The sequence below is a fragment of the Dichotomopilus funicola genome (genome assembly GCF_033296635.1).
Source record: "Dichotomopilus funicola strain CBS 141.50 unplaced genomic scaffold C8A04scaffold_19, whole genome shotgun sequence".
Classification (NCBI taxonomy): domain Eukaryota; kingdom Fungi; phylum Ascomycota; class Sordariomycetes; order Sordariales; family Chaetomiaceae; genus Dichotomopilus; species Dichotomopilus funicola.
In genome coordinates, this window is record NW_026944040.1 from 74,839 (window position 1) to 86,920 (window position 12,082).

General features: G+C 54.6%; 3 protein-coding genes across 3 annotated transcripts; 1 reads left to right on the forward strand and 2 right to left on the reverse strand.

The window, feature by feature from the left end:
* Nucleotides 1–2,506: 2,506 nt before the first annotated feature.
* Nucleotides 2,507–5,578, reverse strand: C8A04DRAFT_11042 (fungal-specific transcription factor domain-containing protein; the record flags this gene model as incomplete). The annotated part of the gene is made up of 6 exons (XM_062776813.1): nucleotides 2,507–2,787; nucleotides 2,851–3,374; nucleotides 3,440–3,847; nucleotides 3,973–4,744; nucleotides 4,793–5,252; nucleotides 5,348–5,578. 6 exons carry the CDS (start codon nucleotides 5,576–5,578, stop codon nucleotides 2,507–2,509), a joined length of 2,676 nt encoding a protein of 891 aa, XP_062638332.1.
* Nucleotides 5,579–7,243: 1,665 nt separating this feature from the next.
* On the reverse strand, nucleotides 7,244–8,966 carry C8A04DRAFT_10965 (Di-sulfide bridge nucleocytoplasmic transport domain-containing protein; the record flags this gene model as incomplete). The annotated part of the gene is made up of 3 exons (XM_062776779.1): nucleotides 7,244–7,636; nucleotides 7,710–8,701; nucleotides 8,858–8,966. The coding sequence occupies 3 exons, from the start codon at nucleotides 8,964–8,966 to the stop codon at nucleotides 7,244–7,246; spliced, it is 1,494 nt and encodes a 497-aa protein (XP_062638333.1).
* Nucleotides 8,967–9,487: 521 nt separating this feature from the next.
* Nucleotides 9,488–10,882, forward strand: C8A04DRAFT_27211 (uncharacterized protein; the record flags this gene model as incomplete). Its single annotated transcript, XM_062780220.1, has 3 exons — nucleotides 9,488–9,988; nucleotides 10,047–10,525; nucleotides 10,585–10,882. 3 exons carry the CDS (start codon nucleotides 9,488–9,490, stop codon nucleotides 10,880–10,882), a joined length of 1,278 nt encoding a protein of 425 aa, XP_062638334.1.
* Between the last annotated feature and the right edge of the window lie 1,200 nt (nucleotides 10,883–12,082).

Consider the following 12,082-nt stretch of genomic DNA (forward strand, 5'->3'; position numbering starts at 1 on the left):
CGATCAGGCACCGAGGCGAGCAAGGGAAGGAGGGGCAAGATGTGATTGGGAACGAGGATCATTTGGATCATTTTTCACGATGAGTTTTCCGTTTCCCTTGCTGCGAGTTTCCGTCACGCTTGTTTGCCCCCAAGCCTGTCCGGTAGATCTGGCGGAACAAGATCCAGCCAGAGAGAGAGAGAGCCTTGCGCCTCCGCCGCGCGCTGAAAGAGATATATGTGGCTTCAACACATCGCGTTGCATCAATGCATTCGCATTGTCCATTTTGCATTTCCAGCCGCCAGCCGCTACAAACTAGTCCACCCAGTGCCGGCGGCAGCGCCAATGTGAGTGGCTCCGCAGGACCCTTTCTCCGCTCTCATTCGCTTCCTGTTGCGGTACCAAACTCCTTCAGCTGCTTCAGCTCCTACCCGTGTTTTCTTTGCTGAGAAAGCGACAAGCCGAGATCTTGGCATCCACTTCGGCGGCGGGTAACAGCAACGAGTTTGCGCGCATAAATAAAGGGAACCTGGAAGGCCTGAAAGGTTTCTTGCCCCCAATTGCGGCGGTGCTCGAGGGCGCGACCAGCTCGGTTCCCCTTTCCGTTATTATTGAGCCCCTTCGTACGACACCAAGATATCATGTAGGGCGGCGGCTTTCTCCGCGCTGGCATGCGGCTGCTTACACTACACGAAGGGAGAGCAGCACCTCAGGTTCGGCTCAGTTGGTTTGTGTCTATCACCGACTGCGCCGTTGTTTTCTAACCTCGCCTCTCACCTTGCGTTGCTTGTCCTTTCTTTGTGATTCTCCGAAGAGTATCGTCCCTCTTTCATCCCATCTCATCCCTCATCATCCCACCTTTCGCACCCCTGAACCCCACAACTCGGAAAGTAGTTCGTCTCAAAAAATCAGCATGCGCGCCTCCCGAAACTGCGCGCCTCCTCCGCTTTCGTCACACCTCTTCGCATTGTCATCTTCTAATCTGCCCTACCAGCCATCAACACCTCATTCCAGCCCAAGGTGCGCCGGGGAAGGGCACATGACAACCCAGAAATTTTTCTCTCTCAAAATCTCGGTGGATAGGCACATGACAAGGATACCAAGGCCATTTCTTTTCACTTCCCAGGAGCAGATCATCCTACCACACACGTTGTTACCAGCACACGTTGTATGTCGTCACTAGCGCAGGGGTAGGGTCAGATCACCGCGACTCCCCGGGAGCTCCCTGATTTCCCCGAGCTCTCGGATAAGAGAGCAAGAAAACTAGTTAGCTCTTGCACGTTTGTTTCTGCGTTTCACCAAGCTGCTCTTGTGGGTCTACACTACACTACACTAGGCAAGCTGGGTTCCCGAGGCTCCCCAATTGCTCCCCAAGCAACGCATCACTGCAGTGGCAAGTGACCCTTGATCAAAAGATCTGCATTACGGATTACCTCCGAATTGTCCAGTCCACACCCTCAAACACCGAAAACACCGAACAATACGGATACCGCCATCATTTCCGCTGAACCGGCACTGAACCGGACCGGATAACTAATGCTTGACAAAGAATGGCGGGGATTTGCCCTGCTTGGCGGTATCATGATCCACGTTGGTGGGTACGATCTCGGTACCTGTACACTAGACTACACTAGGTGGGTTGGTGTGGAACTGGGTGTGGACAAACTCACTCGACAAGCTCAACAAGGTAGGTTTGCGCGGGTGAGCATGGATGAAGCTTGATCTCTTCCCTACCTACACTAGTTACTAGTACGCTATGTGAATGTCCGAGAGCATGAATGGGAGATTGGATGCTAAATCCCGGGTAAGTGGAATGTAACTGTAGATGATTTCTTTCTTCCATTATTAAATGATTGGTGAAGTGATACAACGTTGAATGTCAGAATATTTCCTAGGGTGCCAATTAGTTTTTGAAGACTCTCAACAGTGCCATAACCTGTAGATTTTCTCGAAATGAAGACAAGATTCTAGTAGCAGTTGGGTATCGATCAACAGCAAGAACTATCACTACAATCTCACCTCCTACCTCTCCCGCACTGTCATCCATTCCACAATATACCATAACCCCATCGCATCATATCACGTACAGTACACAAGTTTGGGGTGTAAACCATCACAGATCAACGCCACCGTGCCTTATGTCAACTTGGCAATTCCCTCTCAAACCCTTCCTCTTCAGATCGTGTTGGAGGCCCCTTCTTTAAATCATCGCCGATATCGAGTGGTCATATTTTGTAAATGCAAGGCGCCAAGCGCCGGGGAGATCGTCGCCCATCCATTATCCAAGCTTTGCCAACAATCCTCCATTCCATCTCTTCCATGATCCTACATAGGTCCCGTGGCGTTAGTCCAAATCCTGACAAAACATACTCCCACAGACATCAATCCACCATCATAATGCGCCTAAAAGGATGCTAGTGCTAGCAATTAGCACCGGTCTGCTGAAAGAAACCTCGGTTTTTCACCGCAAACTTAGTGAGTGATCCCGACACCAACGAGGTCACCTCCCCAACAAAATCACAGCACCTCAAAGCAACTGAAACCCCGCCTCTTCCAGCTCATCCCCCACAGGCAACATCGGCCGCCCTTGCATCGGAAAAGGCCAAAACAGCGGATTCTCCAGGGCGTCTGCCAACTCCGACGTATTGCTCGGTTTCCCGATAGCTTTCATATCAGGCCCCATAAGTGACGGCGAGCCCCCGCTGCTCCCTCCGCCCCACGAAGAGCTAAAGTCCGACTCGAGAAAGTTGGGCGCGAAGAAATTTAGACTCGACGTCAGTGGTCTTGTAGCTTTGTCAAAATGGATGTCTTTCTTGTCGCGCCGTTCTTCGTCTCCTTTATCTCCGTCTCCTTTTTCTTCTCCTGTCCGACGCGGCAGTTTGCTGGCGGTGTCGCCCGTGGTCTTGATCTCCACGTCGATGTTCCATTTCTGGGCCAGGAATTTGAGGATGTTGAGCGCTTGCTCGGCGAAGTGGTGGCAGGGTGCCATCTCGGTGAGATCGGCGATGCCACGGCTGAGGGCCTCGACGACATGCGGAGCGGGTTTGGCGGGGGGTTGTTGAGTAGGGGTGGGGGTAGGGGTGGTGGGTGTTTGGGACGTATGGCCGGGCTGTGTCTTGTTTGGGGACGCAGTCGTGTCCTCGCTCTTCGACGTAGTTTGGGAGTTGGTTGTTGCCGCGGCGATAGCTAGGTGCATGATCGAGGACGTGAGGACAAAGTATGGGACAAAAGACGGCGTCCGTCTCAGCGTGTAAAGCTGCGCGTATGAGCGAAGCAGACCGGTGATGGCGTCAGCAGCCTGCGAGCACACATCGCGGGGGGAGATGCTAGACCCGATGATGCGTAGCTTTATCAAGGGCCGGAATAGGAGGAGGATGGCGAAATGATAGTACATGCTATTGATTGTACCGGTGGTTAGTTGGGGCCCACACCCTGGCCAAGAGCTTAGAATAATACTCACTGCGCAAACAAAACGGCAGGGGTGAAATTATGGCCGAGCCGCAACACTTCCGGTATCCTATCATACCAGTTCAGGTATTGCGTGTAAATCGTGAGGAGATCCCGACTCGTGAGGGGGCGCCCGGGGGAGTGGAGGATGTACAACGACTGATGAACAAGCTCGCTGAGTTCACAGAAACATTTGTACACAGATCGGACGTTGGACGGTTGTTCGCAAGACTGTTGGAGTGGCGTGCCTGCGAAGTGACTCAGCTCCCCGTCCTCGGGTGGTTTGGAGAACGCGTATTTACCATCATCGGTGACCGGAATCCAGAGCGACGCTTCGATGTCATCGATGATAGCGGGCTTCGGGGGCAGCCGCGGAAAGCACGAACACTGCGGGAGCGAGCCGGTCGCCAAGGACCAGGCGCTAAGTATAAGTCAGTAAAGGCCACCACATTGTGAAATGCGTTCCTTTGCAACGATTTCAGAAACCCCCCCTCCACGTTGACTCTAGCGTAGTGCCCAAATCTCCGTGGTTGGCTGGGTACTTACTGATCAAGAGCAAACGCCCCCCAAAAGGTAGCCGCTTGCACCGCACTCTCGTCATCATTCCTGCCGTCGTCCTGCACGCGATGTAACCCCATCTCGATAGCCAACCGGATACTCTGCCCGGCATAATACCAGCTTTCCGAGTCTCGCCCGCAGCTTGCCTCTCGGATCGACATGATCCCAAGAGCCTGAATGGTCGTGAGCGTGTGGTGATCTTGTTCCTGGTAATACAGCCGCTGGCACTCCTTGAAGAAATGGTTGCCCGACGTGTACGGGTCGTCTGGGTTGGACCGCGTATTGGGTTGGCTCGAGAAGCGACACCCCAGGGCTAGCAAGGCGTTGACCAGGATCGGGGAGCAGAACCGCGGCCGGCCGTCGGTGAAGTCCTTGAGAAAGTGTTCCTTGCTCAGCGAAGCAAACGTAGGGTACTCCCAGCAGAAGTAAAGGGACAGCAGATGCGTCACGAGGTTCGGATCGCTAGTCAACGTCGTCCACGTCCCCGGAGGTACTTGCATGTCGTACTCCGGGTGCAAGACACCCCCAAGGCGGCCTCGCTCGGTCTTTGACCCCTCCGCTCTGACCACCTGGCTCTCGATCCAATGGCCAACACGAGCTTGCGTTTGCTTTATAGCCTCCGGGTTCCAGTTTGGCCCTTCGAGGTGGGAACTGCTCGGGGTCGGGTGGCTCGTCTGATGGCTTGACGAAAATTGCCCGCCCCATGGGCTCTGCTGTTGATCAGCCACGTCGTGGCGGACGGGCTGCTGCTGTTGTTGACCTTGGTGCTGACCCTGGTGCTGACCCTGGTGTTGACCCTGGTGTTGACCCTGGTGTTGACCCTGGTGTTGACCCTGGTGTTGACCTTGATGTTGAGGTGGCGGCAGCGGCGGCGGGGGATTGATCGGGCTGAGCGAGGTAAATCCAGCCGGGAACCGGCCATAACTGCTTGACCCGGAAATGCCGTACCCCGGCATTGGAGGGGCGGTGTTGCCCTGGTTCAGCAGCCGGCTGATTGAAGGTAGAGCACCGCCCCCGGAGGGTGTCGTACCGCCCAGCCAGTCCGAGATGGACTCCACGCTCTGACCGCTGCGCAATCGCGACAGGACTTCCTCCCATACATCCGGCCGGACAAGGGCAGAAATGACCTGGTCGTTGTTCCGCTGCTGGCGCCGCAGTTGTTCGATCTCATGGCGGAGGGTCTCTTTGGACTGTCGAACCGGTATTTCGTAGACGCACTCGACGCCTTTCTGCGTCTTGCAGCGACCACACGGCTTTTGACCGTCGCACTGAACCGCGCACAAGCAAACCGTCAGCGTGCTTCGGGAATATTTCAAGCGAAAGTTCATCACAAACAAGCCAGATAAGGGACAACACCACTCACCTTTGCCCTTTTCTTACGGCACTCGGTACACGCGTTCGGTGTCACGATGCCAATCCCTCTCTTCCTCTTCGACGATCCCGACGTCGGGCCCGTCGGGGGCCCCGATGTGCTCGGCGACAATGCCTGATTGGCACTCGACGGTGAGCCCGCGGGTTGAGCGGGGACCTGCGATGGTCCAGCCCCAGACTGAGGGGGGGTGTTCCGGGCGTCACCCCTCTCGTCGTCTTCCATAAGGTCCATATTTTCCCATCCACGGTTCCGCGGGGTCGACGGGCTGTGCACCGGGTTCAAGTCTCGTCCAAAGAAAACAATCGGGAAACGCGCGCGTCGGAAAAGCCAACTACCATCGTCGAGAACCGCGCACCGGTCGCCGAACGGCAAAAGTTCAAGATATGCGCCTGGCGTGTGGCGTATTTACTACTAGGGAGGAGGAAGACAAGAGTCAGATTCGTCCCAACTGCCGGGGGCGTGATGAAGTTTTGACCCTCGGCGGGGCGTGTCGTGTCGTCTCGGGGAATGCACACATGGCCGGGGACAATGGTAGCTGACGACAAGAGGGAAACTGTACCTGGCTGCATTCGGAAGATGAATATTTTAGGAAGCCGTTACCATCCACCCCTGTCCGTGTATCACCGAGCTCCGCGTCGGCTGTGTGGGGTACGCGTCGGGCAGGCCAGTCCAGGGGTGGGGGTAAGAAGATTCGCGACAATTGAAAGACAACGCTCGTTAAACACCAAAAAAATGTAATTGGTAGAACGCGTGTCGCGAGCTTGGAAGCCACCGTAGCAATTGATTCTATGTATAGCTTACTGCTGTCCTGGACTGATTGTAACCCTAATTCCGAACAGCCGGTAGAACAACAACAGTGCATGACGAAACATCGAAAACGCCGGACTAAAGCTTCCGCCAAACGGCTTGCGAATATGGTATGGGGCCGTCGACGGACCGGCGCTCGGGCCATATTAGGCCTGGGCTTTGCCATGTTCGGAAACCCTTCCGATGGGTCAGTTCAGTGTGGCAAGACTTGTTTTGAACATTTAACTACACTAACGTTAGCGTTGAACGGGAGTTATCATAAACAACATCCAACCTGATATCTCCTAGTCTCTTTTTTTCCTAGCCCGCACGAGAATGGATTAACTCCCGGCTTCTCTAGCCTGAAACCCACGCAGTAAAGGTATCCTAGTGACGCACCGAAACTTGTGGATCGTCAACCGCTCGGGACTTCATCTAGAACAGGCCAGAACAAATCCTGAAGTGATTTCTCGTCCCATTGTCAAACCCACCGAGCCAACAAAATGAGCAAGGGGCGAACTTCTCGAAGCGGTGCACGTGTATTTAATTGCTGAGATACTGAAAGACTGTATCTTCAAGATGTAACGGACTAAACAAACCCTTAGTACTGTGTATGCCGTTAACATGCGTCAACCTCGAGGTAATTTATATGAGCGTTCCCTAGTAGTTGCAAGAAGAAAGCTTGGAAAAAGAACTCCTGGCGGGAAAAAAGAAAAAAAAACACAAAGGGAGAAAGAGAAGGACAAAAGTGTAAGATGCATGTTCAGTCACAGGAATTATATTGCCCGTAGAAAAAAAGGTTCCAAAACGCGGTATGTACACCCAAACCAGACTATGCGTATAATTTACCTAGGTTTTATACCACAAGTCTCTTCCGTCCCAAGCGCGCCCACCCAACGCCTCGTTACCATCTCTTTCCCAATGCCAACCATCACAAAAGAAATCCAAGTAAGCGTGCTGTACAAAGCCGAATAATATACAATCATAGCCGCGAAAAAGAGAAAGACAATGAAAAAAAAAGAGACTAGAATATCCCCCACTACCCAAGTCAGCCCTCCGGCTGACCTAGTCTCCACCTTCCTTCCTCCCTCAACACCGCTCCTAATACCCCTTCACCGGACTCCGCACCCGACTCCCCTTAACAGGGCTCCTCGTCCGTTCCCTCTCCCCTTTACTCGGACTCCGCCTGCCCGACGGCGTCTGCGGCGGTAGCAACATCTTCGCCTCGGGGGACGCCTCCGAGTCCGTAGCATCGTTGAAGAAAAATTTGTTGCGGATATGCCGCGGGGTCTGGCTGAGCGGGGCGAAGAGATACGCCTCGCGCGGGTTATGCGCGACGGCGGACCCGAGGAGTGAGGGCATCGCGGGCGGGGAGTGCAGGGGCGGCGCTGGAGGGGGCGGGGGGGTGTGGTGGGTGAGTGTGGATTCGCGTAGGGAGCGGAAGCCGGCGTTGCTGCCGACGACGGCGACGACGAAGAGGGAGAGCATGAATACCTAGTGATGGAGTATTAGTAAGGGGGTAACGACCTGAAGGAACTATGGGATAGGGTAAGGTCGGGGAGCTTACCCAAGCTTTGACAGTCAAAACACCCACAAACTCATTCACAATCTCGGCAATGTTCCGCACCGAGACCTGGAGCTGCATGATGGCAGAGGCGTCCTGGTTCATGCACGCCTCCCACCGGTTGCACTGTTCCTCCAGCGCAGGCGGCCGTTTCCCGGCCGGGTCGCAGTTGTTCTTGACAAAGTCCGTCGCGCACGTCGCCATCTCATGGGTCAGCGCAGCCCGGGCTTTCTCGTTGGCGTAGGACAAGTCGGATCGGATCTGGTAGACGACGAAGAGCAGCCCGAATACCGCCAGACTGACCATCACGATGTTGAAGCCCAGCTGCAGCCATTTGGATAGGATTGCTGGGGCACTCGGGTGGTCGCTGATGGCGGACAGGAAACCGCTGAACCAGCCCCGTTGTGGGCCCGCAGCCGCCTTCCGCTCCTTCTCGGGAGAATCCTGGCCGTCCTCCCAGTCGCTATCTGAGTCATCCGAATCGTGGGAGAGGCGTGGACGAACACTTCCTACGTCCCTGTCACCTTGCTGCCTCTTTCTCTTCCTGACTTTGTCCCTGTTCCCTCTCAAGATCTCCCCTCGCCCGGACGCATGGTTTTTTAGCAGCGTCCTGCTAATCAACGACCTGCCGGCGGATGGTGTGACTGGGGACCGGAGCATCTCGTCGTCTCGATCAAATTCTGGGGTCTCAGCGGGCATGTCGGACGTATCTGTCATGGCGGGACTGGATTCGGCGCCGGAGTATGGGGAAAACACCAGCTCATCGAGCCGCCGCTGTGGTGTTGTGAAGGCGGGATTCCGGAACGCCGGCGCGGATGGCTTGTGCTCCAGCCGAGGGGTGAAGAACGAGGCGTGTGGTGGTCGGGGCTGGTCCTGAGTTTTGAAGGGCGATTGCTTGAAAGGCGATGGCTTCAAAGGTGTTTCCCGAGGAGTACCCGGGAAGGCAAACGGGTTGGGGTTTGATGATTGTGGTTTGGTCGGTGAACTAAGGCTGGCTAGGTTGAAGGAGGCCCGTTAGCATGCTCTCCAGAGGGCCGATGATTATCTTTAATAGCACGGAAACGCGGGAGAGGCTTGTGCAAAATTGCGCTTGTGGCCCAGCATCGGGAAATAGGAATGCGCAAGCCATGGGAGGCGGTAGCTCGACTTACAATTTGGATGGTCCTTGGCCAATTTTGCAAAGGGGCTTGACAAATCCATCGGACGTTTTCCCCCTTCATATTCCCAGTCCATCGGGCCCTCGTACGTTCGGCGATTCATAGTGAAAGAAAATGTATCAACACGTAGCTATTCAAGTAAGCAAGCTGGCGTGGGCCGTGAAGTGAGGACGTGGGGTTGCGCTGTATTTTGAGTTGCGCGGAGCTGTGGGAGGGAGGATGCGACCAGACTCCAAAGTCCAGAGGCGTCGTTAGTGGCAACCACTGGAAAGTAAACACGGCCCGGCAGATTTCGAGAAATGCGGAGCCCCACTTGCACTCCCAGCACGCGCCATCCGCGTCCTCGAACCGAAGAATTCCCGACCCTTCCAAGCACGGGCCACTTCGCCGCGTCCGCAGGGCTGCGACTTCCTCGAAGGCAAACGAACCTCGACGACTTCCCGCCTTCGAAGACAAAATTCCATCAACCAACTTATCGAAACCGTCATCCGCAGCACCCGTCATTCCATTTCGCCAATTATCAGGGCTGTCGATTCTTGACACACTACGCATTCCTGGTCCTACTTTTGATACCCGATTCTTTCGAGCAAGCCTATCTGGACCTAGTCGTCACATCGAGCCACCATGTCAGACGCCGGGTCCGCCGATCCGGGCCATGAAGAAGAGCGCCCGGCCGACATTCACGATGATGACGACGCGGGTAATGAGTCCGACAAGGACTCCGATCTGCTTTCCGAAATCGACGAAGACCAATTCGAGGATTACGATCCCGCGCTTGAGTCGCGGCCCGTGGAAATCGACGAAAATGTTGCAATGACCCTGAAGGCTGCGAAGCGCAAGCAGGCCGATGGTGGAGCATCAAAGAAGCCGAAGGAGGGGCGCAGGCCAAAGAAGAGGTCGAGGGCAACGGACGATGAGGTTGGCGAGGTGGAAATTGGAGAGCGTCGCCCTAGAAAGACTCGTGCCACGGGTGAACGTCGGGCTGCTGCGAAAGAACCCTCGAAAGAGCCGGAGGAGGAGGACGAGAATCTCACACCCGAAGAGCGCCGCCGTCGGGCGCTAAACCGAGCCATGGATAACGCTCTAAAGAACCCCAGCAAGCGCCGCAGAAAGAAGGACGAAATTGTATGCAACATCGTTTCCGCGTTTTTGCGTGTGACGGCCGGCTAACAGATTGATCCAGGACCTCGAAGACGAACTCGACAATCACATCGCACGTCTCATAGTCGCAATGGAGCACGCCTGCGAAGCAGACAACGAAGCGCGCCTCAAGGGCGTGGCTGCCACGAACAAGCTAAAGCTTCTGCCCAAAGTAACAGCCATGTTGAATCGAACAGCCGCCCAGGACTCGGTTCTCGATCCCGACACCAACTTCCTGCGATCCGTCAAGTTCTTCCTCGAGCCGCTGAATGACGGGAGCCTTCCGGCGTACAATATCCAGCGCGACCTCTTCACAGCCCTCGCGGCGTTGCCCATCAATAAGGAAGTTCTTTTGAGCAGCGGCATCGGCAAAGTCGTGTTTTTCTACACACGCAGCAAGCGGCCTGAAGCCAGCATCAAGCGGATTGCGGAACGTTTGGTTGGCGAGTGGAGCCGACCTATCCTAAAGCGGACGGACGACTACAAGAAGCGGCAGATTGAGACCCGCGACTTTGATTTTGCGTACGTCTCCCTGGTCCTAACCCATTCCCGCGTCTATGTACTAATGACCGAGTTTACAGCGCCGCCAAATTGGCCCAGCGCCAAGAAGCCGCTGCATCAGGCTCCCAAATCACCCTCACCCAGCGTCCGGCCGGTGGCAAGTCGCGCTTGGAGCTGGAGCGTGAGCGCCTGCTCGCGCCCGAGGTCAAGAAGAACAACCGTGCGGCGCCGGCTGGCCTGCCCGCCAGTTACACTGTCGCGCCGCGTAGTACGTTTGATGCCTCACGGGCTGCGGCCGAGTTCCGTCCCGTGGGCGCCGCGGGCTTGGAAGCGTTCCGGAAGATGACGCAGAGGGGTAAGGGAGGTGGACGGCGCTAGAGCGCCGGCGGAGATGAGGTTTAGCGCAAGTAGGGGATCACCCTATGCCGGAGCCTGGTGGGCTTATGGATTGGGGGGGTTATCTGGCGGAGAACGGTCACGGCTGCTTAGTTTGGACGCGGTAAACGTGGCTTAGCATTTCCCAGTCTCAAGGCACATGCGCTGCGATGGGATACGATGCAGTGAGGTTAGGAGTAAAGGGTCAAGGCTGGATGGACATTTTCTAGAGGGATGTTATTTCCAATCACAGCGATAATTCATGTTTTTCTCGGCAGTGCTCAGGGTCCGGCCCAATCATGGCCATCTGGATAGCGGACTGCACTTGTGATCCCGTTGATTGTGGTCCGATCCCTCCGAGGACGGCCCCCTGTCCACGGCAAGAAACCAGCGTGACTTTTAGAAGTAAGGTTCTTTATATGTGGAATGGGGGTAATGACCAAACCACAGCGTGGGAGAGCAAGCAGGCTAAAGTCTGCAAACGCACCTCAGAAGCACAACTCATACAATAACAAGAACTTTTCAAGAAAAAAAAGGGAAAAGGAAAAAAAGAGTCCGTACAAGTACCAATAAAACCCAAGCGGCCCCCGAAACAAGGTAACCTCACTACTGACAGGAAGTATCAGATACTAATAGCAGCAGTCTATAATCCAGCATGAGTTGCGTAAGTGAGCTTAATTCTCTGCCACCGTGTTGAATAGACCTGAGATGTTGTGTTTCTCTAAGAAAAATAACGACCTCGAGCTGATATCGCCAAAACAACAATTCCCAAGAAATCCATACATAAAATGAGAATCCCATCATCAGGTGGTCAGTCAATATAGGAAGCCCAAACAAGAAGCCCAAAACAAAACAAAAATCCTAGAGCAGAGATGAGGGACCGAGAGATGAACATCCTGAGAAGAGAAGGGAGGGAGAAGGAGTAAATAACAAACAATGGGGGGCCAGATAGACAAACAACCTGGAGATTTTCATGTACTCGGTTTAGTTTGTCGTGGCCGAAACGAAACACAATAGCAGTGATGAACGTTAGCAGGACGATTCAATTCCTCTCTTTATATCCGTGAGTTGTCACAGGACCATCATCGTCAACGTATCATGTGAAACCATGAAGCTATCAAATCATCATTCGTCATTCTCACCATTAACCGCCATCATAATCATCACTATCATCACCATGATAATCACAACATCAACACCCTC